We start from the raw sequence: 14,541 nt of genomic DNA on the forward strand, positions 1-14,541 counted from the left end.
AGAGGCAAGTTAAAAAGAAAACAAACTTCAAAGTATACAGAAATTTCTCAATTCATACTCTCTTTCCCTCTAGAGAATCCGATGATCAAATTCTATCTTTTAACACTGCAATTTCTTAACTCTGATTTTCTTGAAAACTCCACCCCATCTTCCCTTATTCGTTCTTTGCCTCTCTTTATTAGAGAATAAATTATCTCTAAACTCAGTCAGTGCCAGTGCCAGTATTCTGAAGTCAGGTTTAACTTAGACCACGATCCAAATCTGCGCTAGAATTATTGGAGGCCATAACTTAGACCACGATCCAAATCTGCGCTAGAATTATTGGAGGCCAAAACTTAAAAAATCATGTTTTATATTGTGTATTTCTTATGTTCACTATTTTGCTTCCTTATGCTTTCATTGTGAAAAAAAATACTTCATTTATCATTCCCAGACAATTATGAACAATTTGGGTGTCATATGAGTTTATAAATTGAATGGGTACTGTTAGGGATTTGTGCTCCAATTGGCTCTCCGTAGCTAAACCACAACTTTAAACCAGGGTCAAATTTAAACCTAAGTTCAGAATACGGGCCAATGTCCCCACTCTCCCCACCCCCTCTCTCTCTCTCTCTTTCACTGCAACTCCAGTGTCTCTCCCCTCCCCCTTCATGTGTTTTCTCTGCCATTTCCTCTCATCCTTCTACTTAATTCTAGCCGAATCATGTCTTATTATTTCAATCAATATATTCCATATCCAATACGAAGAAACTTTCCCCATCAATGATTTAGCTAAAACTCCAACTTCCTTGTACAGAATAAACAAATATAAAATCAGTATTTTTAACATTTCTGTTTAATTTATGCATAATATGTATTGATAGTTCCTCAAATACATATGAGGAAAATTGTTCCAAAAAATAAGCATCATAATAAATCAAGACAATAAGGGATGTATATTTTTTCCAGAAACATAATTTTTGACAACCGTAATGAATGGAAAATTAAATAAAATGCAGTAAAAATTTATGTGATTATTTTAGATATGAAAATCAATACCGAACAGCATTATACTAAAACTGGTTTGAAATTAATGTTGTTCCACACTACAAAATAAAGTTGGATCTCCATGTTAAAATGAACATGTCTCTACAAAAACATGGTTACCAGTACAGTTAGGACTAAAAATATTTGATAGCCATAACCCGAGTCACACAAGTAAAATAACTATTAAAAAAATTGAATTAGGGTCAGTGAACACTTCTATTTTTCTTAAAAATTGAATAAAAAACTCAGAGGACATTACTAAGGTCAATTGGATTACAACAAACAAAGTTGGGGTTTTTTTTCTTGCTAAAAACCAAAGTACAAACATATCTGAAAGAGATGAACTTGAACTCTCTAAGAAGTACAAGATTTTTCTTCAAATAGAATGCGAGGTATACTGTATTACTGTCCAGTGTGTAATAACAATTGAATATCTGAATTTTTTAGATGAAATGAAAATCAGTATTATTATAAAAAGGGCCATTAAACATCAAAGGTTCACTATAAATGTCCATAGTGTCTGAAAGCATATGGAGACAATGTTTCTCGGGAGATTTTTTTTTTGACAGTATGGAGATACCTTTGTGAAATCATAGATATCTTGATGAATGACCAACCACTCTGTAACTCTTTGTCATTTCTGTCTCACCGAAAGTATGAATGATATTGATATTGAATCCTTTACAAAGTTATTAACTGCCATTATAAGAGTCTTGTATTAAAACAAGTGAAATGCCTCTGACAGTCTTGCCTGCATTACAAAATTCAATATAGCAGCAGTGCTGACTTTGGAAGTCAGCATAGTGTGAAAGTGAAAAAAATAATTATTTAATACATATAATAAAGTAATGTTCTTGACCTCAAATGACATTGGACCTTACCATGTCACCTGAAACTCATGCAAAATTATTGGTGATAGTTGATTACCCTTACGTCCTCATTTCAAAAACTTAACTTTGGTTAAGATTTCAATGTTAATATCATATCCAACATTTATATGGCATTTAATACAATGTTTGTAAGTGCTGCATACTATCATCCTAGCTACTATTATCGGGCGCTCGAACATTCAAGGAATTGCTTTGTACAGGTACCCATTTACTACACGTCAGTGGAGATTGGCAAATCAAGATAAAACGCCTTGCCAAAGGACTCAAGTGGTGCAGTGGAATTCAAACCCCGGACAATTGTTTCGAAGTCCGGAACTCATCCACAACACTACTAAAACCTACCCCTACAAGCTATAGCCACTCACAATACGGAACATAATAATCTTAACCATCTATACTTCCACAATGTTTAAAGTTAAAACACTGAAGCTGCCTCAAGTCACAAGAGATTGAGAACATGCCGGTAAGTCTTCCCCAATGTTCTTTGATGATCAAGGACAGAGTAATTGCAATCCAGCAAATCAAAGAATCAAAAGCCTATCCTGATTATATGCAAAAGTTTGCAAGATGTATTTTAAGAGCTTCAAATCAGAGAACAGTGTGGCATCTCTCTATCTGGAAGTTGTAGGACAAGTTTTGAACTTATCATTATTTCTTTATTATGTTTATTTGGGATGTCCTTGATAAATTGGAGGAATTACATACAAAGGCCCGTATTCTGAACTCTGGTTTTAAGTTGTAGTTTAACTATGGATAGCCAATTGGGGCAAAAATCCCTAACAGTACAAATCCACTTTATTAACTAATTTGACACTCAAATTGTTAATGATTGTCTGGGAATGATAACTGAAGTATTTTCTTCATTATGAAAACAGAAGGAAACGAAAGAGTAGACATAAGAAATATACAATATAAACAGAATTTTTGACATTTTAGCTCCCCATATTTTTAGCATAGAGTTAGACTGTGCCCCAAGTTAAACCTGACTTCAGAATACGGGCCAAAGGGTCTAATAATTCATTAGCATATAAAGTCATGACAAAAAATTAAGATCTGTCAGCCTGCGTGCACTGTGATGCTGATCTGAATTCTGTGTAATGGGCTTGTGACATCATCCATCTTGAGAAATGAACAATCCAATTGGGTGTTCCAAAGTCTTTCCTTTCCAAGTTTTTTCAATAACAAAGATAGCTGGCTACCATGTTTATTTCTCCTTGCCCTTCTTCAAAAACTCTCCTCTCTTGATTCTTATAAGGGTTGACATCTTATCCTGATGATTTTTAGATATGACATGGCAATCCTGGAATCATAGAGCTTCCACTTGGAGAATAGTGTGGCATCCTTCATCCTGGATGCCATCAGACAAGGCTCGTTGCAAATACTTCATACGCCATTATCTCTTTGGGCTATCAGTCAGTTTGTGAAATCTTTCAAAATAGGATTGTTGGCTACCAAGCCAACTTCTTCTTGCCTTTCTTTAAAACCTTGCCTTTAGAGTTTTTATTCTGCATCTTCTTGATCTGTCTACTATTCATCCAAGCAGGGTAGTTACCGTGTTCATTCTGAAGCTTCTTCATATTCCATTTGGTATCAACGGACATAACTGTGCAATAGAGAAAATGAAAAGAAAGAAGATAGAAGGGGAAGAGGACAAAAATGGAAATAAAATACAAAATGAAGAGACAGAAAATCACAGTTTTCATCTTAGCAGTAACCATTTCAATGAATATTAATGTTGCATGCACCCCCCACCTGGCAAAAAGGAAAGGGTATTGCACTGTGTACATGTATGTGTACTACCTTGGATAAATTGCATAAAATTCTTGTATCCTTGTGCCCTTCCCACTAAAATAAGGCTACAATAATACTGCATGTAGATTCTCTTTTAATGCTATTAAGGAGGAATATTATATTAATGATATTCAGTGCATAGAACTGCTTTCCAGATGTCCTAACATTCAAATGCCTGCCTATTTGGAAGGCAATAAGTACCCTTAAAAGTTGTGATGACTTTGGATAAACTGTCAATTTATCTTAAACTTTTAAATCGTGTCACATCCATACTTGCCAACCTTAGAAGAAAAAAAAGAGGAATCCATTTTTCACGCAGAGTAACGAGCATGTGACATTTTGCGCGGGAAGGGTGTGGGGGTACCCCCCTGCCACGGTTAGAAATTTTGGAATTTTAGAACATGAAATAGGGGGCTTTCCTTCACTTTTGAAGTGCCTTTTACCTGTCCACAAAGAGAAAAAATATTAATTTTGTCCCAAAGTAATGAAATATGAAACAGGAAAATCAACAGGATTCATTTCATGAAATTGTACCATATTTTTTTACTTCAAAAACATGTATTTCCATTTCATAACTGGATATTTCTCAGAATACTCCTTGTATTTCTAAATAATTTTGACTTTATTTCACGAAAACAGACTAACAGTCTAAATGCATATGTAACTTACACATGAACTTATTATGCAATTGCAAATGCACCGGTACGGTACTCACTAACCCAGGGAGCTCCGACCCGGGAAGCGGGCGGGCCGCGACTGGGCTCGGTACCGGTACTCAGTCACTGCCCACTGCACTCATGCACTGTCTGTATAACGATCGGAATCACAGTCACAACTCACATTCACAATCCAAACGACGCATTGGCGACGGTATCCAGTTTCCACACACTAAATTTGTAATTTTGGCTTCAAAATTTCACGGAAAACTATATCCTTTGGCCATTAATCCGACGATCGTTGAGCTGGATCTTACGTTTGCACACGTATGCACTTGCAGCGCGGTAACCCACGGAGCTCCGGCCCGTCGGTAATCCGGCACAGGCCGAAGCTCCCTGGGTTAGCAGCGAGGTATACTCGCGCTCGCGACGTCGCAGCATGCATTGTATTTGTCGCTCTAGCTGTGTTTGCACGCGCTTCTGCAATGTGCGCGCCATGTGAGATAGGCAAAGTGAAAAACTACGTACAAGAGTGTGTTCAGTTAGTGGAAAAATAATGCTATTTGGGATATCGCGATATCCAGGTGTCCGCAAGCTTCAGATTGGTCTAACCTTCGCTCCAGCCGTTTTTTCAATATTATCAATGTAAAAATTAATGAAAATCGGAATTATGGAGTTGATATTCGTAATGCGGAATTGGCAATAAAAAATCGGGATGATTCCGCCAAAATCGGAATGGTTGGCAAGTATGCACATCACAGGGTGCACCCTTGGGCCCTACACTCCATTTTCCTCTTTATCTCTTTACATGTATTCATTTATCATTATCATTTTTTTTTTTTTTTTTTTGGGGGGGGGTCAAATTTTGAAGGTCTTCATGCAGGGAGATATCCTTTACAGTTTATTCTTTTTATTTTCTACATTAACAAAATATGAGTGAAATAGGAAATGATCCTGTCAGTGGTAATAACCCATTTCTGTGCTTGTCTGCATGAAGCAAAGTACCCCCCCCCCCAATAAATCTTGCAAAATTTACAAATAGTCAATACCTTCAGTTTTATCTTCGTCTCGAGAAGCATCAACCATTTCTTCATCTGCATCTTCTTCATCGCTCTCTTCTCCTCTCCTTTTTCTCCTTTTCTTCTTTCCTTCTGTGTCCATCTTCACGTCCGAGCCTGGTAAAAACCTGACATCATAGTCTTTACCTGTGGCTTGGTTTACATCAGGTTTGGTGATCAACTCACGTATGTCATCAACTGATAAAGCAACATTAAAATAAGTTTTAATGATACAAAATACTGTTTCAATTAAATCGTACTTTACCTTTTCAAGCAATAAATTGATTTACAACATTAAATTAAACATGAAATGAGAGACCATGATCATTCACAATCAAATAGAACCAATTTCAGATCATTTTTATTAAATTATTTTTTTTTGCAATACAAACAATTATGCAGTAAGTTCAAATATCATATTGATTTTCTAAATGTTTTAAATATCAACTCTGGCAGATTCAATTTGGGGGAATTCAATGGACAATTTAGGTTGTAAAGAGGATGAAATCGCCCATTGCCCTTATGTATTTCATTCTAAAGACGCTTCTATGAGTCATATCCAATTAAGAAATGGATATTCATTGAATCCATACTACATGAAATGGATTTGGGGCAGGTGCTTTTATTATACATGTCTAACAATGCAACAACAATAAATCACAACTCTGTTATCATTTGATGGACTTTTTTTCAAAATCTTCACTGATAAATGTTTCTTTTTTCATTTTAACAATTTTATGTCTGGGTGAACTTCCTCTTTAAAGATAAATTCCAGTTCTGATAAGGATCTCAAAATGACTTTTTACAGAATCTAATATAATGACCCCCAAGTGTCTGTTTGTATGAATAAAAAATATGTGCCAAAGGATTCTGGAAGAAATTGTGTAATTGCTGAGAAATAAGCAAAATAAGCGCGGATTCGGTCACTTCCGTCGTGTCTTTATTCCAGCAATAATAATACACTGTCCCTGTCCCACGTGTGCCTATCTGTGTTGGCGATCTTCAGTATGATAGTATTTCAGCTTAGATTTAATGATTTCACAAAGTTCAGTTTATGTAACTGTACCAGATCTAGATCCATGATGATATAGTCATACTTAACCTTGGTTTTACAGTCTTTCTCACGAAATTAGTGTTTTACTGCAACTACTGTCATTTAGCTTTAAATATCAGGAAATCAACATATTTTAAGGTGAAGTCCACCCCAGAAAAGTATTAATTTGAATCAATAAAGGAAAATCAAACAAGCATAACACTGAAAATTTCATCAAAATCAGATATGAAATAAAGAGAGTTAAGACATTTTAAACTTTCACACATTTTTCTCAAAAAAGTTATATACACAAATTAGTGATATGCAAATGAGAGAGTCAATGATGTCCCTCACTCACTTTTTTTGTTTTTTATTGTTTGAATTGTACAATATTTGAATTTTTACAGATTTGACAATAATGGCCAACTTGACTGAACCAAAACATGTTAAAACAATGGTAGTTTCACATGTTCAGGGAGGAATAAAACTTTATTTCACATGACAAGAGGAGAAAAATTCAAATATTTTTTATTTCATATAATAAAATACAAAAGAAAAAGTGAGTACTGTCATCAGTCTCCTCATTTGCTTACCGACAAGGATGTGTATATAACTGTTTTGTGAAATTAAAAGTGAAACTTTAAATGTCATAATTTTGTTATTTTACATCTGATTTTGATGAAATTTTCAACATTATGCTAGTTGGATTTTTCTTTTTTACTCAATTAAACTTTTTCTTTGGGTGGGCTTGTCCTTTAAAAGGCATAATCTGATATTTGTTTTAACCAAAAATATAAATATGAAAGATTGTGATGGATGTCTTATAATTAAGAAAAAGCAAACACTTTACTTACATTGATATCTCTTTTTCGAAGGATCTTCCTTATCATATCCATCTAACTTTAAGCACTTTTTTAATCTGATCAGCTCCTTGGGGGCATTCCTCTTTCGTTTGACAGCTTTCAGCTTACGCTTGCTCTTGCTTCTTAAACTTTTGGCCATGGTTAATCTAGATTGAGTTAAGGAAACAAACATGTTACTTTTTCCACTATTTTCTCATAATAAAATATACACATATGATCACATGAATGTTGCCAAACTTGTCCTGATAACAACCAGTGGCATACCTAGGATTTTCCACAGGGGGGGGGGGCAAATTCGTCGGCCACAAATTTGACAAGCACAATAAAATAATTTTTTAAAAAGTCAACAGGATATAAAGGGCAAGCAAAAAAAAAAGGTCTTCAACTTTTCGTCGGGGGGGGGGGGGGCAGGGATAGGTCCCTTGCAGGAATACTCATGGTGGATGAAAGTTAAAACAAATATTCCTCTTGGGGTAAAGACATGCAAGATTAATTTTTTGAAAATGTTTTGGAAACTGCATTACCATAGTAATGGCATGGTGGGGGTATTTATCACCTTTAGTTACATGTAGACTGGTCAATCGCGGGGTCAAACGTATTTAGGGTATTTTTTTTCCAAAGCTTTTTTTTTTAAACTAGCCAAATGTGTTGAGGGCATGTTTTTTTCCCCAAGGGTCATATTCTAGCAACAATTTGTTTAGGGGCCAAAATGTGTCAATAAAGCCCGCGAAAAAATTGTTTGGGAGTTATTTTGCACACAAACTTAACTCGTTTAGGGGGTGCTGGAAATAATTTGGTCACACATGTGTACAGCATTACATTTGACTGGCCCCAGGGCCAGGGGGGGACTCACATATATTGGTGGTACGGGGACGTGCCGCTTTGATGACCCCCTTTTTCAGTTCCAATTTTTAATTTCTATAGATACTCCGAATGACTTAAGATTCATTTCAGAAGCCGCCAGCCCCGCTCGCAAGACCCCAGGCATTACGAGACATCTCAGTTCCCCAGGCCGGCCCAGCCCTGCCAAAATTGTCAAGCGCAAGCGCCACATGCGAGTGATGCACGCACAGCTTCGCAACTCCCTACATATAACTAGTAGTTGCTCCATACTAATACTAACCTCGCAATACGTGTGAGTGGATTGGAAGCTAATTTAATTTTTTAATCTAAATTGTAAAAAAGAAAAAACGAATTCCGCAAAATTTTTACAATTACATATTTGTTTTGTAGGTGTAATTTTGTATTTAATTTTATGGTGAAGTTTATAAGAATAATGTGTTTGATATGATTGGATTCATGAAAAGTGTTCGTAATACGATCCAAAGTCATGAACGTCCATACTCGAAGAAGAAATACTCACTTGTTTAGTTGCTAGCTCCGCCACGCCGGGGCATGCGGGCAACAACTAACGTTAGAATGATGATATGGGACTGAGGACAAAATTTCGACACTACCGTGATCCAAAAACATGAAACATATCAAAAGACACTCCTAAAAATCCTTAAAAAAAGTAATCTAAACGTTATCGTGATCACAAAGAAATAAGTTCGTAAGAAATTCAATTAACACACTCACAGAAATCTTGATAATTATAAAAAACACCGAGTCGAGAGCGAGTGGGAACCATTCACGTGAGATCACGTACCGTACATGTGTCTTTTAAAGATGACGTCACTTACATCTCGCACTCTCCGGGGGCAGTCACCCTGGCAAAAGTTTAATGTAAAAAAATGGCAGAAAAATCCATCAAAGTATAAAATATTATAATTTTAATTATTTGATTCTTATGTCAGTATATCAATTTTTGTTTTAACCTGTGCAATGCATTCGCATTGTATAGTTATAAAATTACCACATGTTCAAGACTACAAACGTCAGTATTGTCCCATATATGGGGGATGCAGGGAAGAGAGGAGCGCCCCGGGGCCCCGACACGTCTTCAGAAGTACGTGTTCGGGCTGCCGCAGTAAGGGAAGATCCAGCTTTTGCCAATGGGGGGGGGGGTGTATTCTCATCTTCATTTACCCTTATCAGCCATTAAAAGCTGATTTTGTTATTTTTGTTGGTTTCTTTAAAGTGGTGGTTCTAACTTACAGGACAAGTCCACCCCAACAAAAAGTTTATTTGAAAAAAAGGAAAATCCAACAAGCAAAACACTGAAAATTTCATCAAAATCGGACGTAAAATAAGAAAGTTATGACCTTTTAAAGTTTCGCTTAAATTCACAAAACAGTTCTATGCACATCCTGGTCGGAATGCAAATTGGCAGACTGATGACGTCACCCACTCACTATTTCTTTTGTATTTATTATATGAAATATTCTAATTTTTCTCCCTGAACATGTGGAATTACCATTTTATGTTTAAGTTAAGTTGATCCTTATTTTCAAATCTGTAAAAGTTGAAATATTGTATTATTCAAACAATAAAACACAAAAGAAATAGTGAGTGATGGACATCATCTACTCTCTCATTTGCATAACACTGAGTTGTGCATTTAACTGTTTTGTGAAAAATAAGTGAAACTTAAAAATGTCATAACTTTCTTATTTTACATCCGATTTTGATGAAATTTGCAGCGTTATGTATGTTTGATTTTTCTCTCTCGAACAATTTTCTGGGGTGGACTTGACCTTTAAGACTGAAGTTTAAAGTAAAATTTACTTCAGAGCTCGTGTCTCCTGCCTATTCATTTCCTAATAAATAGCACTGAGGCACTGAGACAGTGGACTGGTCACTGTAATACAGTACTTCCATGATATACTGGAAAATCATAATTCAAATTCAAAATTGTTCAAATATGCAATGAATTTACAGTTTTCTAATAAGTTTCTTCCTGAATTGTGCACTTCACTCATGTTCTGTTATTCGTACAATGTTTATACTTATGTTTCGTTCACGTATCTGTTACAATGTTATGTTCACGGTCATATATGCTGTTGTTACCCTGTATCTCGTTTGACAAGAAATGATATCCCGGGTTTATATGTTTATTACCTTTGTTATATGATTTATCAATAAAGAGGTGATTTATGAAAAAAAAATGTTACTCAAATAATTCACCTATTACGATGAAGTTATTCTATTTCCCTCCTTTATATGCTGATATACATATAAATGGTAGATATGATAAGAATTACAAAGTATGCTTTTCAAAAGTTTCCCTTTTTTCCTGTTGGTTTCATTTTGTTTCTGTTTATGATGTATATAGTGTATAAATGAACATGTGTCTGCATCACATGTACATTACAGGTTTATCAGCACTTTGGTTCATCAGGATTTCGCCTAAATTTCAGAAACACAGTATCTTCAATGATATCTAACTTGTTGGGAAATAATTCTGACACACATTAGAAACAAATTTACACTTGATTCATGACACAAAACTAGTGAAGTTGCAAAGGATTCTAATATTCAATTTAATATATTTATAAATAATCTTAACATGAAATCAACTTCATCATAAAATATAATTAGAAGTAAAAACAATTATGGGATCACATTCGATGGAAAGTATAAGGGGAGCTGTGGGCCATTCTCCCCCCCCCCCCCGTAAAAAAAAATGGATCACATAACACGAAGATTAGCAGGCCACTAAAGACTTTAAAATTGATCATTGACATTATATGATTATTGTAAAAATTTGCATAACAGGTCCCTGCTTTTATCCATTAATGCCTCAAATCAAAGTTCCACTATCAGGTCATATTCACTTTGATGCAATCACATAATTCTAACAATGCCATTGGTGTCATTACAACAATTCTTCACTTTAAATATTATAAAATTACATCATAAAGCAAAATCATTTATTCAGTCTTTCAATAACTGGAAAATTCTGAATAATATCAAATTTAGCTGTGTAAGACATTGATGTAACTCCCCCATCCAGTCAGAATATCACATGACAACCAGAAGGCTCACAAATTTTCCCGCTCATGGAGCCATACAAAAGCTTCGGCACAGACCACACCTGAAGTGTCCCCATAAAAGCGGAGAAGAAATTTAGTAATAATTTTGGATCATTGGTTCAGAATTGTCTAGTTCTGATAAAATTATGCATTTTAATCTTCTTTTTTAATTGTGATTATTCTTCATTTAGTACAAATTTGAGCCCTTTGGGTGGAACTGTAAAAGCTGAACCCAGTTTAAAGTGAATTCCTGACTAAACATTAACATTTGACCATATTTTTTTTAGGGAATGTAAGATTTCGTCATACTACTTCTTTAATATCCATGACAACATAACGTACCAAATGATTAACTGAAATTTATGGTATCCTATTCTTCTCATTTCACGACCATAATTCTTTTTTTTTTTTTGGGGGGGGTTAATCATTTCAGTTAATGGTATGGTAAATTATGTTGTCATGGATACTGGGGAAGTACCACGGGATTAAATAATAGACAATTGGTGAACGAGTTGACAACAAGCACTCCATGAAGGTGCAATCGTAAATAACATAGTTAATTTAACCATTGTTCTGAGAACACCACACATAATTATTCACTTAATTTCTAATTGCAATTATAATTTTGTAGAACAATTGTTTTCAATGTACTGCAATATGAAGCTTCTTAGAACTCAAGGATGCACGCCTGAACAACAGTCTACTTACACACTGGTACCAAAAAAAGAATGATCAAATGGCAGCCTAAGAAAATTGCCTGAATAAACATTTACGCAGTACTACCCTTCGATTTTTTTTTTTAAACTGCAATGTTTTTTATTGCAATAAAAAAAATATTTCTCAAGAGTGAACTGGAACCTTCATTCAATTCAGTATAGTAAAAAAGAAACCCCTCACCATCCTCATAACTTGTTCAGATCTTTTTCTTTCACGCATCTCACAAATATTTCACCTGTCGAGTGCTAACACATATACCTTGCACATATTGAATACTTCATCTTTACGAATTGAAGGGCATTTAATACTTGATAAATAACTTATATGACCTATAACACATTCAGGATCTAGTACTGTTATTTTTTAAATACTATGTGTATACTACACAGAAGTTCAAATTAACTATTACAACAGCATATATATGCACAATGTCATATGCAAAAACTTGACATAAATTGTTTTTAATTGAGTGATTAAATGCAATACGTTTCATCAGTCACTAAGAATGAGTCTTTTTTTTCATCCAGGTTCTATATTCAATATGTTTCATAAGAGTGAAATAACATTAATGGATTGAAGGTATGAAAGTGGGAATTTTTTTTCATTTTTACAGGATATTTTTCTTCTACATTGGGGCGATTGCTATGAAATTTCTATCATTTCAAATGGTACCTGTTTGCTTGACAAGTGATTATGCTGTAAAAGTAAATCTCATCATTCTGCTGTATGTAGACTGGAGAACACTGATTTTCTAAATGTTCTTGAATATTATTTGAGGCAGATTTGGGGGCAACTTCAGAAAGGATGATCACTTAAAAGGCCCAAAGCAGCCCATTTTGAAAATTTTAGGGGCAACTTTTCCCTATTTCCTACATTAGATCAGTTCAGAGTTACCTCATGTTCAAATTACCTTTCCTTTTTTCATTAAATTTGGCAAACTTAAAAGCAAGATATCATTTCAGCATTCGAGATAAAGCAGGTTGCAGAAATGGCAGAGACCACAGGACTAGAATAGCACATCAATGAATACTTCTTTTTTTGCATTTCTACTTTGAATCAGCGTTAGCATGTTGCTTTTACAATATACTTGACCAACTGTTACACACCAGTCGCTAATGGACACATTGTTGCTTTCAACATTTTAAAATATATGAATAATCAAGACTTCAAAGTTGGTGCTTATCTCATTGAATATAAAAACCACCGTACCATTTGAGCTCCAATGACTTTCTTCTGATCATGAGCAGAATGGAACTATGAAGCGGTCTATATGGAAAAGTAAATCAATTCACAATTTTCACAAACTGTCCTTGGTGGATTACAGACTTCAGCAAACAGAGACAGTATTGGAGATAAATACATTCAAAATTTATCTTTTTTGAGATTTAAAGTTAGGATGAGATTGAATTCAATATAACAAATCAAGTGAGATGATGAAAGACTGTCACTAAAATGTAAGATTTACTGACATCCAAAAGTCAATTTGAAATTTTACATACTGGTATTGTAAGAAAATAGTTGATTTAGGCCACTTGGACACTTTGTGAAGATGGTAACTACTCACAAGACTTCAATTTATTAAAGGGATAGTTTATTTATATCTAGTTGATTTAAACAAGTAAAACAAACCAAATAGCAACGATCAAACTTAGAGAAAATCAAGATTGGTTACTCATCAAGCACATGTCAACATTCATTAATCTAGTGAGTTTCCGTCATACAATACCCAATAAAAAGTAGTACAACTGTATGAAACCTGTGGACAAGAATAGACATAAAATGTACATACCAATGTTTAGAATAAATATATGTACCTTAGCGAGAGATTTACAATGCCATTCTACTACATGACATGATCGCGTAAGTTATCCTACCAATATTTGAGTATGACCAAGTAGGATCTTCTAGAAGAGATTCTTATAATTCACAATGTGATAAGCCTTGAATAAAAGACTGTTTGAAGAGATTGGAATGAAAGAGATGGAATGGAATAGAATGAGTTGGAACTGATACCTTGGTCACATTTGCTTTACGGTGGCCGTACGGCGAGTCGAAAGCAGCCGTTTTAACATTATTTGTACCAACTACATATAGGTGGCTTGAATTAAAATTAATAAAACGTCTGTTTTTGAATCACCGTAGAGCAAATGTGACCAAGGTATGAATGATGAGGAAGCTATTCATCTTGAGAAAAGAAATAAATCTGGCCAGAGGTAAGGTGAAGTCCTTCAAGCTCAACTGTCATCAGAAAAATAAGTTTCTGCTGTGTATACTACCAAAGATCATCTTATACGAGCAGGTCAGTTAACTTTAAAATATTGTTAAGTCAATACGAAAAGGATATCAAGTCCACTTGGTAAGATGAAAAATGTCGCAATCTCATCAAGGAGAATGGTGATTTGAAGCTCCCACAATTTTGATATATGATTTTTTTTCCAAACGATTATCAGTTAGATATCATTATCTATGCCTGAGACCGAACTATCACGTCACCATTCAAAAGACGAGACCTGGGAAGCTTTTCATCAATATTTTCAACCGACAAGTTGTCAGATCTGACATCTTTCCATGATTTTGATTGGCTGAGAGGCAC

At 34.8% G+C, this 14,541-nt stretch overlaps 1 protein-coding gene across 2 annotated transcripts; it reads right to left on the reverse strand.

Annotated features, from left to right (window-relative positions):
- Positions 1-817: 817 nt before the first annotated feature.
- Positions 818-8,987, reverse strand: LOC121411589 (protein LLP homolog). 2 transcript variants are annotated; one of them, XM_041604389.1, is made up of 4 exons: positions 8,896-8,987; positions 7,309-7,463; positions 5,413-5,619; positions 818-3,519 (listed from the first exon to the last, which is right to left on the reverse strand). In XM_041604389.1, the coding sequence occupies exons 2-4, from the start codon at positions 7,454-7,456 to the stop codon at positions 3,365-3,367; spliced, it is 510 nt and encodes a 169-aa protein (XP_041460323.1). In that variant the 5' UTR covers positions 7,457-7,463; positions 8,896-8,987; the 3' UTR covers positions 818-3,364. The 2 variants fall into 2 exon arrangements, with proteins under 2 accessions (XP_041460323.1, XP_041460324.1); XM_041604390.1 differs by lacking the exon at positions 8,896-8,987 and adding an exon at positions 8,681-8,713.
- Positions 8,988-14,541: the final 5,554 nt, after the last annotated feature.

The sequence above is a fragment of the Lytechinus variegatus genome, chromosome 3 (genome assembly GCF_018143015.1).
Source record: "Lytechinus variegatus isolate NC3 chromosome 3, Lvar_3.0, whole genome shotgun sequence".
Taxonomy (NCBI): domain Eukaryota; kingdom Metazoa; phylum Echinodermata; class Echinoidea; order Temnopleuroida; family Toxopneustidae; genus Lytechinus; species Lytechinus variegatus.